This window comes from Podarcis pityusensis (genome assembly GCF_964106645.2).
Source record: "Podarcis pityusensis genome assembly, chromosome: 3".
Classification (NCBI taxonomy): Eukaryota; Metazoa; Chordata; class Lepidosauria; order Squamata; family Lacertidae; genus Podarcis; species Podarcis pityusensis.
The window spans coordinates 37,287,567-37,301,646 of record NC_138026.1 but is presented as its reverse complement, the minus strand read 5'-3'; the positions used below and the strand labels follow the sequence as shown (position 1 = coordinate 37,301,646).

At 40.9% G+C, this 14,080-nt stretch overlaps 1 protein-coding gene across 8 annotated transcripts in view; it reads left to right on the top strand.

Annotated features, from left to right (window-relative positions):
* ASRGL1 (asparaginase and isoaspartyl peptidase 1) overlaps positions 1-14,080 on the top strand; it is a 75,405-nt gene that overhangs the window by 53,523 nt on the left and 7,802 nt on the right. For all 8 annotated transcript variants that reach the window (XM_080998041.1, XM_080998046.1, XM_080998043.1 and 5 more), the window contains 3 exons: positions 3,641-3,783; positions 10,537-10,691; positions 11,907-12,025. In XM_080998041.1, coding sequence (XP_080854167.1) covers positions 3,641-3,783; positions 10,537-10,691; positions 11,907-12,025 — 417 coding nt within the window. The remainder of the gene's footprint in view (positions 1-3,640; positions 3,784-10,536; positions 10,692-11,906; positions 12,026-14,080) is intronic.

Below are 14,080 nucleotides of genomic sequence, written 5' to 3'. Positions count from 1 at the left end.
TGTTTCAGATTTTATACTTCATGCACCTCAGGGCAGCAAACGGTTGTCTTAAATATAAATAACAGAAGTTGTGCCTGTGTGTGATGGAGCAGGGCTTTATCATCAGTTATGGAATTCCCTCTCCTGGGAATTGTTGCCTTTTAGGAGCCAGTTCCAGACATTTTTATTCTCCCTGGCTTTTTAAATAAAACGACATTTTTAGATCTGATGGAAGAGGGAGTTATATTTTAAACACTGGAAGTGAGTCACACATTTGGCTGGTTTTGAAGAGAATTTGGAAAGTGCTTTTTTATTTTAATTGTGAGGGTATGCTTGGGGATTAATTATGAAATTGTATTTTATTGTAATTTCTCAGTGTGAACCATTTGGGGATATGTTTGCATGAAGGGCAGTATCACTGTGGAGGTGCAGCAGGTTGCTCACTATGTGTACTTTCTGCAAACAAGACGTTTTTGTTTCAACAATCTTTTTCATCTGGATGAAAAGGTCCCTGCCGTAGGTGTACATTTTGTATTCTTACTTAAACCCATCTTCAATTTTTGGTACTGTTTTAAAACTATTTTTATCTGTTTTCATGGTATGGTTGCAAATCACCTTGAGACACATGTAAAAGGAGATTAATAAATTAAATAATAACAATAAGATGCAATAGCTTTAGGAAATGAATAAATTAATAAGCATCAGGTCTAAAGGGAAATGTATTGTACTTGTTCCACATTTCAAGTTGAGAATACCGTTTCTTACTTTCTGCCTGAATGAAGTTTGGTAAACAGCAGGAAATATTTTAAATTCAATGTCTCCAGCATGATAAAACAGATACAATTTTGGCAGGATAACTCCTCTCTATGGATTCTTCTCATTTTTACATTGACAATTCCACTGGCTTGACTTGGTAAACCATCAGCATGGTATTAAACAGCCTAACTGGAATTTTCTTTATGGATCAGTGTGGCTCCCTTTGCTTTTTATGAGAGGAAAAGGTATTTATGTGCCAGTGATTCTCAAAACATGGCTTAGAGAGCCTCATTCATTGTGGGGAAGGGGTTTTTGTTGTCGGTATCCCTTTCCACTCTCTGCTGCCTATTAACCAAAGTTACAGACAAGAGAGGGCTGATCACCGAAGAATTGATGCTTTTGAATTATGGTGCTGGAGGTGACTCTTGAGAGTCCTATGGACTGCAAGAAGATCAAACCTATCCATTCTTCAGGAAATCAGCCCTGAGTGCTCACTGGAAGGACAGATTGTGAAGCTGAGGCTCCAATAATTTGGCCACCTCATGAGAAGAGAAGACTCCCTGGAAAAGACCCTGATGTTGGGAAAGATTGAGGGCACAAGGAGAAGGGGACGACAGAGGATGAGATGGTTGGACAGTGTTCTTGAAGCTACCAGCATGAGTTTGACCAAACTGTGGGAGGCAGTGGAGGACAGGAGTGCCTGGCGTGCTCTGGTCCATGGGGTCATGAAGAGTCGGACACAACTAAACGACTAAACAACAACAACAGACAAGAGATCAGTGCCAGGCCACAGTACAAGTGCCACAGAGCTGGAGGTATGGAAGAGCTGAGTGACACCACAACCGACCACTCAACTGTCTGCGCGGCCTCCAGCTCTGTGGCACTTGTACTGTGGCCTGTTTCCCAGAGCAATTCGGTTACTTAAGACAGAAGTAAAAAAAGAAGGCTGGGAGAGTCCAGACCAATGTATTCAACTTTGTGAACGAATTGTGCCATTTTGAAGTGAGACTGCTTTATTCTTTGAGAACCAGAACTAGATGAATTACTTATGTGGTTTAGGATTGCAGTCATTATTGCACATAAGTCAAAAGCAACCCCTCTCCCCAATTTTTGAAGGAGAGGGGGATGGATGATGTTGACTATGAAGAGCTGCTATTAAGCCATCACAAATCCCTGATAACCTTTCTGAGATAATCTGAGTTATCATCAGTCGATGACAACTTTGACATTTAGCAAGCTTATAAAAATGTAGCGTTTGTGTAAGACTCTCTCTCTATTTTTTTGCAAGATCCTTCCATTCTAAAATTAGCAAAGCTTTTGTTTGAGAATACTTCCTCTTTATTCAGAAAAATTCAGTATTTTGGTACCTTGTTAGTAAAAGTACTTCGTATTTCCACTGGTGCTTTTGCGGGGGAAATAGCTAGTATGTTGGCCTGTAGTTGTGATAGCCAAGCAACCAGGTCATTAAATTTTGGCTACCCCCGATGTACAAGGTATTTAGTTCTGTAGTCACTCATATCTACATGTATTAAGGCTCATAAAATATATGGAGAAAATGAGCTGTGCAAAAAAGATGGGAGTTGAAACATACCATGCAGCTGTTATCTTCATAAAGGGCAAAGCAGCCCTACTGTCATGTTGGGTGAATGTGATGTTGCAGGAGCACATTGACAACATTAGTAGAGCATGGAGGGGTTGAGGAATGGCTACTTTGTCCATTGCTCTTGGAAAATGTGCCAAAAGGGTGTTATCCTTTCTGATTACCCTTAGAAACCTGGAAGTGAGCCACAGTGTTCTAGAAAACACTCTTCATCCCACTTGCAAACAGGGCAATTAGGAAACAATAAGACAGAGCCAGTCTTGCTTATTTATTATTTATTATGTATTTTGTGTTTTTATCTTTTATTTTTATGCTGTCAATTGTCCCAAGATCTACGGATGAAGGGCAGTATGCAAATAAAATAAATAAATAAATAAATAAATAAATAAATAAAGGGGGGCGCTGGCATCAGGTGGAGATTTTTAGGTGCCATTAAAGGGCAGCAAGTACCCCTCTTTTCTTAAAATGCAGGCACAGGGTATCATTTGGAATTTCTTCCTTGGGCAGCACCATTGCACCAAATCATCCTAAACCACAGCATCATAGAGTTGGAAGGGACCCTAAGGGTCATCTACTGCATTTGAGATATAGCTTACTGAGCAACTAAACACACTCTAACTTAGCACTGCAATTTAGGAACTCAGGCTGATGGCTTGATTTAAAGAAAGCAAAAATGGAAAGGTTTTGCATTTGTGAGGCTTTGCTATAGCTGTATGTATACCATGTAGTGACATTATTTATTTTAGCACCTTGTAGGAGAGAATTCATGGTTGGTAGGTAGGTGGCAACAAAAATCTGCTTTATTGTAACCCACATTTTTAGTGTGTTTTAAGAATCCGCAATTGTTCACCTTCGTTTCATTTGACTGAAGTTCTGAACCTTCAGGACTGTTCAGGCTATGCTAGAAATTTGTGGACTGTATATTTAAAGATTCCAAATTATTGTTGTTGTTATTCGATTTCTCACACACCCTTCACCATGATGTCCCAGGGTGGGTTACAACAACCTTTTAAAAAAAACTAGTGTTGAGAATAAAGTGACAGTCAAGAGAATTGGGTGAGTCTTAAAATATATATGAGTTGTCAAAGCTCAGGGTAAAGAGGTTCATCTTCAGTTTATGATGAAAACTGCAAAATGAAGGTGCCAGATTCATCTCTGTGAGGAGGCTCTCAAAGTAAGAACATGAGAAACTATCACTCAATACAGTGCTCCATTATTCCCCATCTACTTACGCACTTATAGTTGTTTCCCTCATATAGTAGTAATACTTAATGTATTCCCCCCCCCCCCCCGTTTGATTGTTAGGTCGTGGCTCTGTGTTAAATGAGAAGGGTGAAGTGGAAATGGATGCCATTATCATGGATGGGAAAAATCTAGCCTCCGGAGCAGTATCTGCAGTGAAATGTATAGCCAATCCAATAAAGCTCGCTCGCCTTGTCATGGAAAAGGTAGGCTGAATGTGCACTTGAACAAAAGAAAAATATGATAGGGATGGAAAACCAGAGGCCTTCCAAAGGATTTTGGATTCCCACCTGCCCCAGCTGGCATGACCAATCATCAAGAATGATTGAAAGTGGTGTGTGTTTGTTTTTAATATAGGAAAATATCTGGGTTCGACAGACACTCCTTCAGACTGTGTGATCACCTTTCAATCTTTTTCTTTTTGGAGAAGAGGTTCTGACAGACCATAATGTGTGTTCTGTTGCCAACCTTTCTCCCTCCTCAAAAACAGCAATTGTGGACCAAGCCTTTTTAAACCCACCATGCCTATTCGCTACATCATTCTACAGTTTATGTTTTAATTCCAGTACTTCATTGTTCAATGATATCACTGCATTACTGATTTTAAAATGTCAGAAGGGACAAGTTGCACCAAGGTTTCACTTTGTGAAAAAGAAAAAAGACAGTGTTTGCAGGGTTCTCTCAGGGGAATTTCGAATCCTTGAGATCCCCCAGTTCGAACTATGTTCTATTTTGACAACAACCCCCCCCCCAACACTTCATGGTCTTATTTACCTGTTTTCTGATTATAGTCATGGCTGGACGTTTTTAGAATTTTCCTAATTTTTGCATCCTTGGCTTTCTAGTCCTCACTTTAGAGAGCCAGTTGGTCAACAGCTGCAGAAGAGGCAGATCTACTCTGTGGCAGGGAAGGGAAGAAAGAAGCTGAAAAGGCACTGATTAGGCAGGCATTTAGCAAGCACCATTGAAACCCAGAGACTGACATACCAAGGCTCATTTTGAATGACCCTCATATTTATTTTGAGGGATCTAAGGTCCTGGCCACATTCAGCAGTTCATCACAAGCTGTCTTTAAGAAGCTCAGATGTGAAAGAGCTTTTTGCACCTGCACACAGCCACTTTACCCACCCCTTCGTGTGTGAGCAGGGAAACAAATCAGGAGCCCACGTTTCCTGTTATGTCTGCATCAGGAAACTATGGTTAATTCCAGGCTATGAAACCATGGTTTGTATCCTTGCTTGTTCAGAAGCCAGAACACTTTCCTTTGCTGAAGTTGTGTTTCTCACCTGTGACTAGAAAATGGGAATCTGCCTTTCTCTGTGATATGTATCTTGATCACTGACACATCATTAGCCAGTGCTGATCTTTCTTGCCATGGTGCACATGAAGAGGCAAGTAAGAGGCAACATGATAGTAATGTACAAAATTATTCATGGTATGGAATAAGTGAATAGGTAAGTCTTCCTCTCATAATTATAGTTTTGGTGGTGGTGGTGGAGGTCTGTTTTATGTTTGAACTGGGTAAAAAAAACAAGATACTTTACACCCCGCCAGGAACACTCCAAACTTCAATATTTTGTTGCAAACCCCCATTGTGAATACATATTATGCTATTTCTTTTCATGCAGCCTGGTAAGGCAAAATGCATTTTCCCCATGCGTGACCATTTCTTTATAAACTTAGGGAAACTTCCTTAAGCCTTGAAACTAATCAGAAATTTAAATGCAAATATATAATCAAAGAATATCAGGTTAGGAAATGTTTTGTTTCAGGTCCTCTTTGGCCCTTTTGAAATTTACCATTCTGAACAAGCAAAATAAATACTTGGTTATCTTTCCGTGGCACAATATTGGCTCCATCTGGTGGCCAAAGCGTGTTTCTTTGGATTTTGTCTAGCAACACCCATGAGCTTAGCCTATTAAATAGTCTATTGAGATACATTTCATTAGGCTGGGCAGACTATTTCCTTTCACAAGTGAATAATTCCTCAGAAGTACAGATCTCTTAAATGATTGCTTTTGGAGCTTTACCAAAATTTGTGGTGTACTTTTCTTATTTGCGGCAGGAGAGGAAATAATTACTTGAGAATATGTCCCAGGAGAGTAGCTGGATTAGTTCTTTTAGCAACAAAAAGTCAGTGCACTTTGGCATCTTGGAGACTAGCTAGATTATCAGGTATGAGCTTTCACCAACAATAGTTCATTTGGGCAGCAAAGTCCTGTATATGCATAATATTTGGTGTAGATTTATTTATTCTGATCAATAACCAGTTGGGATAATCTTTGATTTAGCCCCACTGAATACATTGGAATTTGCTTCTGAAAAGGCAGGGCAAGCATAAGGTAAAGGGAAAGGGAACCCCTGAGCCTTAGGTCTAGTCATGGACGACTCTAGGGTTGCAACACTCATCTCGCTTCACTGGCCGAGGGAGCCGGCGTACAGCTTCCGGGTCATGTGGCCAGCATGACTAAGCCGCTTCTGGTGAACTGGAGCAGCGCACGGAAATACCGTTTAACTTCCCGCCGGAGGCAGGGCAAGCCTAGAATTGCACTTTTACCAGATTCAAGAATGAGTTTTTGAATGTATAGGCTGAAAATTAAGGTCACATCCATTTCATTGGCTGTTTATGCAGGAAAAGCTCCCAGTACAAGTTTACGCCCTGTATTAACAAGGTGAGAACTAAAAAAAATAGAACAGACTATGATTTTTATAGATTTTATCTGTGGGCTGTTGGGCTGCTAAATGGAAAAAAATAGTAGTGCAATTGACTTCCGACAAGCCCTCAGAGCACGAATAAGACTTGAATGTATGGGGAGGGGGCTCGTTTAATTTCACTGCACACAGGCGGTGTAGTGACAAAAAATGTTTGTTTGTTTGTTTGTTTGATTGATTGATTGATGGAACACTGAAAATACCATGGAAAAATATGATTCAGTTGTGTGTGACATCTGAATGGTAAACAAGCAATCCTGTCTTGAGCTGCCTGCTAGTCCTTATACTAAATAAATTAGTTATTGCTTCCCCAATGAACATCAGATGATATTCTAGCTTTTTGGCAAATTTCTTAGAAGGCTCCAATCTAGAACAGGTTTGTTGTACTCGGGCTGCACTGAAATGAATATAACAAGTTGGTGCTTAAGATTAACTTAGGTACCATTAATTTTAATGGGTTGATGCATGATTTCTTCAGATGAGGGTCGTAATGTATCCATTTGAAAGTCGACGGGAACTGTAATTAGCATGAACTGTGGTTACGGATGAATGTTTGGTAAGCAAATAAAAGGGATTTCCAGCGGCACATTCACACTATCTACTCTAAAAGCCAATTCCAGGCATTTGAAAAAGTGCCAGATATAAATCTCTAAAGTGTGGGGTGCAATCCACTGGGAGCAGTCAAATACAACATTCCTTGTTTTGCTAGAGTGGACATGCAAGGGAATGTTTGGTCCTCCAGCCAGTCGAAACTTCCTGTTCTTCCTGGCCTGTAGCCTCCTTCCTTGCATGTGACTAGTGGGATGGGCGTGACCTTCCTTTCCAGACCTGGTGAAAGGCCAATGCATGCTGCCACTCTCTCTTTTCCATCTTCTTTTCTTCCTTTGAACTTCCTGGAATGAACTGCTGGCTGCCAGCCAAGCAGTCCCCCGGGTCATCTCCCTTATGGGATAAACCTGTTAGTATAAGCTTGTAACTTTAAACCTAAAGCCTGCCTTCAGGGATCACACTTTGCTCTGCCTGATCGTGAGTAAACTTCCTTTTTATTGCTTATGAATAAGACTGTGGTGTCTTTATTCTTTTAGGAGGGATTCAAGGGGTCTTACCAGGAAAATATTAGAACACATTTCAATCTGGACAAGCCAGATGGAATTGCATATTGTCTTAAGAAACTCACACGAGTTTGCAGCTAGTTTTCTGCGTTAAAGGGGAATGTAAACTCTGCTAAGTAAAGGAACTTGCTAGCGCAAGTTAGGAAGGATATTAATAAACAATATATCCTCTCCTGCCACCCTGAACATTCACACATAAAGAAATAGCATTGTCCCTTAATATCTATTTTTATAGTACTACCGGTTACCTTTAGATCATTTGTGATATTAGCCAGGAATGAAGAGAGAGGGCTGTAGTTCAGTGGCAAAGCACATGTGTTGCAATTAAATGGTTCCATGTTCAAATTCTGATATCTTCTCTCCAGGAAATATTCCCGTTTGAAACACTGGAGAACCACTGCTAGCGTAGAACACTGGCTGGGACTGATGGGAGTTGGAAGCCCACAACCTCCCTTATTTCTAGAGCAGACAATACTGGAGAAAATGGACAAATGGTCTAACTCATTGTAAGGCATCTTCCTATGTTCTAGCTATGGAATTGGCCCTCTGAGCTAAGATTACAGTGGTACCTCAGGTTAAGAACTTAATTCGTTCTGAAGGTCCATTCTTAACCTGAAACTGTTCTTAACCTGAGGTACTACTTTAGCTAATGGGGCCTCCCACTGCCGCCGCACTGCTGCTGCGCAATTTCTGTTCTCATCCTGAAGCAAAGTTCTTAGCACGAGGTACTATTTCTGAGTTAGCGGAGTCTGTAACCTGAAGCATCTGTAATCTGAAGCGTCTGTAACCCGAGGTACCACTGTATGTGTCATTTCCTGTCAATACACTTTCAGTGGTTTGTTTGTGTGCTAAATATCTCCACTCTATGAAGTTTCTAGTGTTGAGTTTCAGGTAGGTGTGTGTGTGTGTGTGTGGTAAATTTGGGAAAGGGGAAACTGATATAACCTAAAGTCAGTGTGATTTAGGTACGCATAATAAGATATAGGACTAGATTTTCTCGAAATTACTTTCACTAATAAAATAAATGATTTTAAAAAGAATTGTCATGATTCTAGCACAAAAGGTAAAGTGTGTGAATTTGTATGATTTTTTTTAAAGAATAAGTAGCAAAGTGCATTCACAGAGCCATATTCCTGTTTATAATATCTATTGTCTCCTCTATTGATACTGTTTCGTGGTGGTATTTTATGTATTGCATCTAAGACTGCAACCCTATTTACGCTAACCTGAGTTCAACAGTAAGTCCTGTTGAACGTAGTGTGGTTTACTTTTGAGTAAATATGCAAAAGCTACAGATACTGTTGGTACTTTTTTTTGTTTTACGAAAGCAGAAGAGGGCAGTATTACACAAAGCAAATGTTCAAAACAAAAAAAGAAAGAAAGAAAAGAGCTGGAACATTTCAGTCATGTAAGAGTAAACTGACACCATTGTCCTGCTTTGCAAATGATAATATATGATCCAAGCACAGGTATGCATCGCCTGACTATTTGTATTGTCCTTTGTTGGAGACTGGAAACTCTTCCTTGTTCATACTTCCGAGAGAGGAAAATTCTCCTGAGTGTTTCTTGTCTCAGAAATAAGGAGATACTTTTGCTCATTTGACACCAGAGAATTGGTCATCATGTGGGAAACTATAGTACCAGAGTAATGCATCCACATATGTAGCTGGCTCCATGGTACTGTTCTCTGTATGTAAATCTCCAACCTGCCTACTTTGTCAAGAGGTTCACTAGTCGCAACAAAACCAGGAACTAGGGTGCAACCTGTAGCAATTGATGCGATCTCCTTATGAAATTGCCATCAGGGGATCATGTGGAGCGCATGGGTGCACATTAATATAACACCATGTGACAGAAGCCGAGCAAATGAAAGGCAGCACTTCTGCGTGCCTAAAAAATAGCTGTTTTATTTCATATCCAAGTGTGGCTTCTTGCATATGCCCTGAAATTGACCGTAGCTTGATACCAGGGGGCAGCTTCCTCTGACAATTAGCTTGGCCCCTCCACCTCCTTTTCTTCCTTCCTCACAATCACACAGAAACACACTTTGCCCCTTTTGTGCCTTTGCATCCCTCCCCCACTAGAACTGAAGAAGGAAGACAGAATCATTTTGCTACACAGTTCCAGCCCTATTGTTAGGCAGAATGAAGTGACCACCTCAGGTAGCAAATGCTTAGGGGCGGAGAAGGGTTATGTGCGGCAGGAGGACAAAGCTTTTTAGGTTACTCAGCCTACCCTGTGTAAACCTACTGCCGTCAAATGTGTTGTCTCCCTGCCAGTACTGAAGTAAAATTCAAGCGCCAATTCAGTTGGCCCTTGCATGTGGAATGGTGGTGGTGTCACCCTCTCCTTTGCCTCAGGCAGAAAAATGGATTGGGTTGGCCCTGTTAATACATCAAGGACAGTATCTTTCAGGGGTCAGATCCTGGTCTCTTCTATATGCGAAGCCTTGCACAATTGCAAAGATAGTTATTCTGAAATGAGCAGTGGATGTAGGTTTCTTTATTAAAATGTACATTTCATTATGTCCTTAGCCTCTTGGCAGTGTACACTTTGAAAAACACAATATACATATTCTAAAAATATATCTGTACTGCTAAGATTACATAAGATTTATCCTTGGCTTTGTTCTTTTACTTCATTCAAACCTTCTCTAGTCATTTAAAAGCCAATGTGTGTGGGGGGGAGGTTATTTCATTTCATTTCATTTATTATATTTCTATGTCACTCTTCACTTGCATGAGTCACAAAGTGGCTTTCATACAATAAATAATACCACTGAACATCACAATTGCAACATAAATCATATAAAATAATTAACAAATCATCAGTAAAACAACCACCTTCTGTAAAACACTATAAAACAGAACAACTTAAAAAATATGGTAAACAGCACAACCACAAAAAAAGTCGTTATAAAATTCACAAAGCATTACAGCACTCATAATCCACAAAGCAACATTAACAACATTAACAAACAACCAAAGCAAATTAAGCACTGTCGAATTCACACACATGCTTTCCCCATCCCCATGACTCATAGTCTTCTACTCATTTCATCAAATGTCCACAGCAGCAACATGCTTGTCCAGCTATTTTGTTGAGTAGCTTCTTATTATATCTTATCTCCTTCAGACAGACCACATGTTGTTGACGGACCAGGGCGCCTCTGCCTTTGCTAGAGGCATGGGAGTTCCTGAGGTTCCTGGAGAGAAACTGATCACAGAAAGGTCACTGGAGAGATGGAAGAAAAACCTTGAGGCTGATTCGAACCCTCAACAGTTTCAAAAGCAAGTATAAAATGTTGGGTGTTGGGGGCAAAATCCTGACCACATGAACAAATGAAATTAAAACATGAGGCTTCTCACGTTTCTCCTCCAACATTTCTCCAATGAAAATAGGGACACCCCATTCCATAATGATAATTTTACTGTTTATACCTCATCCCAGCCACACTGGGCGGCTTCTAACATATATAAAAACATAATAAAACATTAAGCATTTTTTAAAAAAACCCTTCTCTATACTGGATTGCCTTCAGACGGCTTGGGTGTCAGATAACTGCACACCTTCCTACATTTTCCCAGTGAAAATAGAGACATCCTACCATACCCTCCAACATTTCTCCAATGAAAATAGGGACACCCTAAGGAAAAGTGGGACATTCCAGGATCAAATCAGAAACCAGGATGGCTTCTGTAAATCAGGGACGTCCCTGGAAAATAGAGACATTTGGAGGGTCTGTACTCAAGATGGCAATATGCAATCTTCAGATTCCGAGGCAGGATACTTCTGGATACCAGCTGCTGGGGAGCAGTCGTGGGGACTGGACTCATTTCCTGCTCGTGAGTTTTCCAGAAACTTCTGACTGGACTAGAAAAGGGGTTGGTCAAATCCAGCAGTACTGCTTAAAGTTCTCATAATATACCCCCCTATGCTGGTCAAACCTCTGCAAAACATCCATTATGATTTTACCTGTAGACATGCAGCTTGTGAAATTTGGCCTTCCCAAGGATGCATGCCCACCAGCTGTTCACTGCCTCTCTGGATTTGCTGCGCCCAGCCCGTATTCCCGTAGGCCACAATCCTATGCGTACTTACCTGGTAGTAAAAGCCTCATTGAACTCAACCTGCAGTCCTAATTTTTTGCTGGGAGCAGGGGAGGCAGCGCTGCATCTGAAGCCCTGATCTACTGATTAATTGAGGGTGGGGGATTCTTTCAATTGCACAGAAGTGCTTTAGGTTATTCGGTCACATCAATTGTTCAATTGAATGGTCTCCACTTTCTTTTATACTTGAAAAAGACTGGTCTTTCAGCAGATTAAGTGCAAACTCAGAAGTGCATTAACTCCCAATACAGTTTTTTATTTTTATGAATTCTTTGGACTGAAGATTTCCGTTGATTTTTCTTAATACTTGGGGAAATGCTACCTGTGAGACACTATGTTCTTTTGGCAAATGCTCTCCAGTCTTCAGCTAATTGTTTGAAATGCTATTTTTGGCAGAGACCTTGGAACAGTTGGAGCCGTTGCTATCGACAGTGCAGGAAACGTTGCTTGTGCAACATCAACAGGGGGACTCACGAACAAACGCGTCGGCCGCGTTGGTGATACAGCGTGTATAGGTAGGGGAGTGTGATAAATGGAAGAAGAGCCAGCCCTTCCTTCCCTCCCTCTCTTTCTCATATAATATGTATGATATCAGTCAAATGCATGATAGCCAAGGCTATCAAATGCATGATAACCAAGGTTCTAAAGAACCAGTATGACGGCTTGCTGTTCCTATGGCAGCAATTCCTGCTGCCAAAGAGGCAAGCCACTTTTTAAAAAAGGAACAGTGAAAGTGGGAAGTGCTGGTGCAGAAACAGCAAGCAAAGTATCGGGCTTGCAGTGACACTCAACACTTGCATGCACATACAAACCCGACTTTAGTGAACAGTATGTTTTCCTGAGATGATGACTGTGTAACTTTTACATCCTGTGCAATATACTTATACAGTATATAAGATGGGTAGGAAGTGGAAAGAGCAGGATTTGGAGATTGCTTGGTTGAATACACTGTGTTTCTCTTGTAGAAACAGGCTTACAGTAGTTCTTGGGTGAGGAAGCAGCAAGGGGTGTTAAAAGGAGCCCAGAGTATACAGTGGTACCTCGGGTTACAGACGCTTCAGGTTACAGACTCCGCTAACCCAGAAATAGTACCTCGGGTTAAGAACTTTACTTCAGGATGAGAACAGAAATTGTGTGGTGGCAGTGGGAGGCCCCATTAGCTAAAGTGGTACCTCAGGTTAAGAACAGTTTCAGGTTAAGAACAGACCTCTGGAATGAATTAAGTTCTTAACCTGAGGCACCACTGTATTTATAGACACGTAAGGAAATTTGCACTGAGAACCTTCACTTCCTGCCTCCACTTGAAATTCCAGGAAGAAATCTATTTATCAATTCATAGACTTTGAAGGGGGAAAAACATTGCTTTTGTTTTAAATTCTACTGACATTCAGGCCACCAGCAATAATTACTTGTAGATTCAGAACCAGTGTAAACTTAGCATGCAGTTTCAACGATGGCTTATTAGCAAATATATCATCTGTTTACTATGCAGCTGATCTAAACTTTAGTTTTGCAATTTGCAAGCTGAAAGTCAATAATGTGTGTGTAAAATACTTCTCCCCAATACCACCAAATAACAGGTCTTTGCTTAACTTTAGTAAATTTTCATTCATTTTGTTTAGACTGCGTTTTGTTTAAACAAGGAGGCATATATGTTGGGTCTGGAGAAAGGACAATTTAAAAAGCAGATGGTTGTCCAGAGTGCAGCACTCCTGAGATATTAGGAGCACCATGTTAACATTGTTCAGTCATTAGCATTCTCCTGTTAGAAGATTTTGCTTGGTAGTTCAGTGTAAGTAGGCAACCCTCAACAGAGTGGTGTAACATCTTTCAAACACCATCCCTTCTTGATATGTTTTGAAGATTCCCCCAAATGTTTAATAGCTCCATTAGCTATTGCAAGAGAGGAAACAATTCTCTAGATATCCATCCACAAGAAACATCTTAAGAGTTTATTCATATTTTTCTGCCTTGTCATCACTAGGTCTACTACTTGGCCAGCAAATCAGTGTGCCAGTTCCAACAATTCCAGCGTGGTTATATCTGAAATGATATTTAGTTAAAAGAGAAAATGAGTTCTGCTTAGTTGAGGTTCCAGTTGGCTGCAGTGATGCCTGTTGTGGCTTACTTTCATGAACTAACTCATCAGTGTAGCAAGTAACCTTACCAGTGCTGCTAGCCACAGGGTGGTACCACACTGATGACGTGTACTTACCACACTATCCCCTCAGCCCTCAGAGAAAGTTCATCTGAACACTAGTGGAACTATGGTGGTACCTTGACCATCTGGAAGAGATTTTTTGGTGGTCAAGTTACCCAGCAGTAATTTGACTTCAGGAGTAATTGACACTTAATCCTTACCAATTAACATTGTATTATTGGGGACTTCCGGGTTAGCGCGATCGACTAATGGCGGATTCCCTCCGAGCTCCGGAGGGAATCGGCTCGACAGGGGCTGGGTCTTGCCGTGCCGGCGACACGGGGACCCTAAAAAACCACGGGCACGGAGCCCGTGGACATGGTGACTCGGCTTGCACCGTTAGCGTCCTCCCGACTCGTGAAGGAGCCTT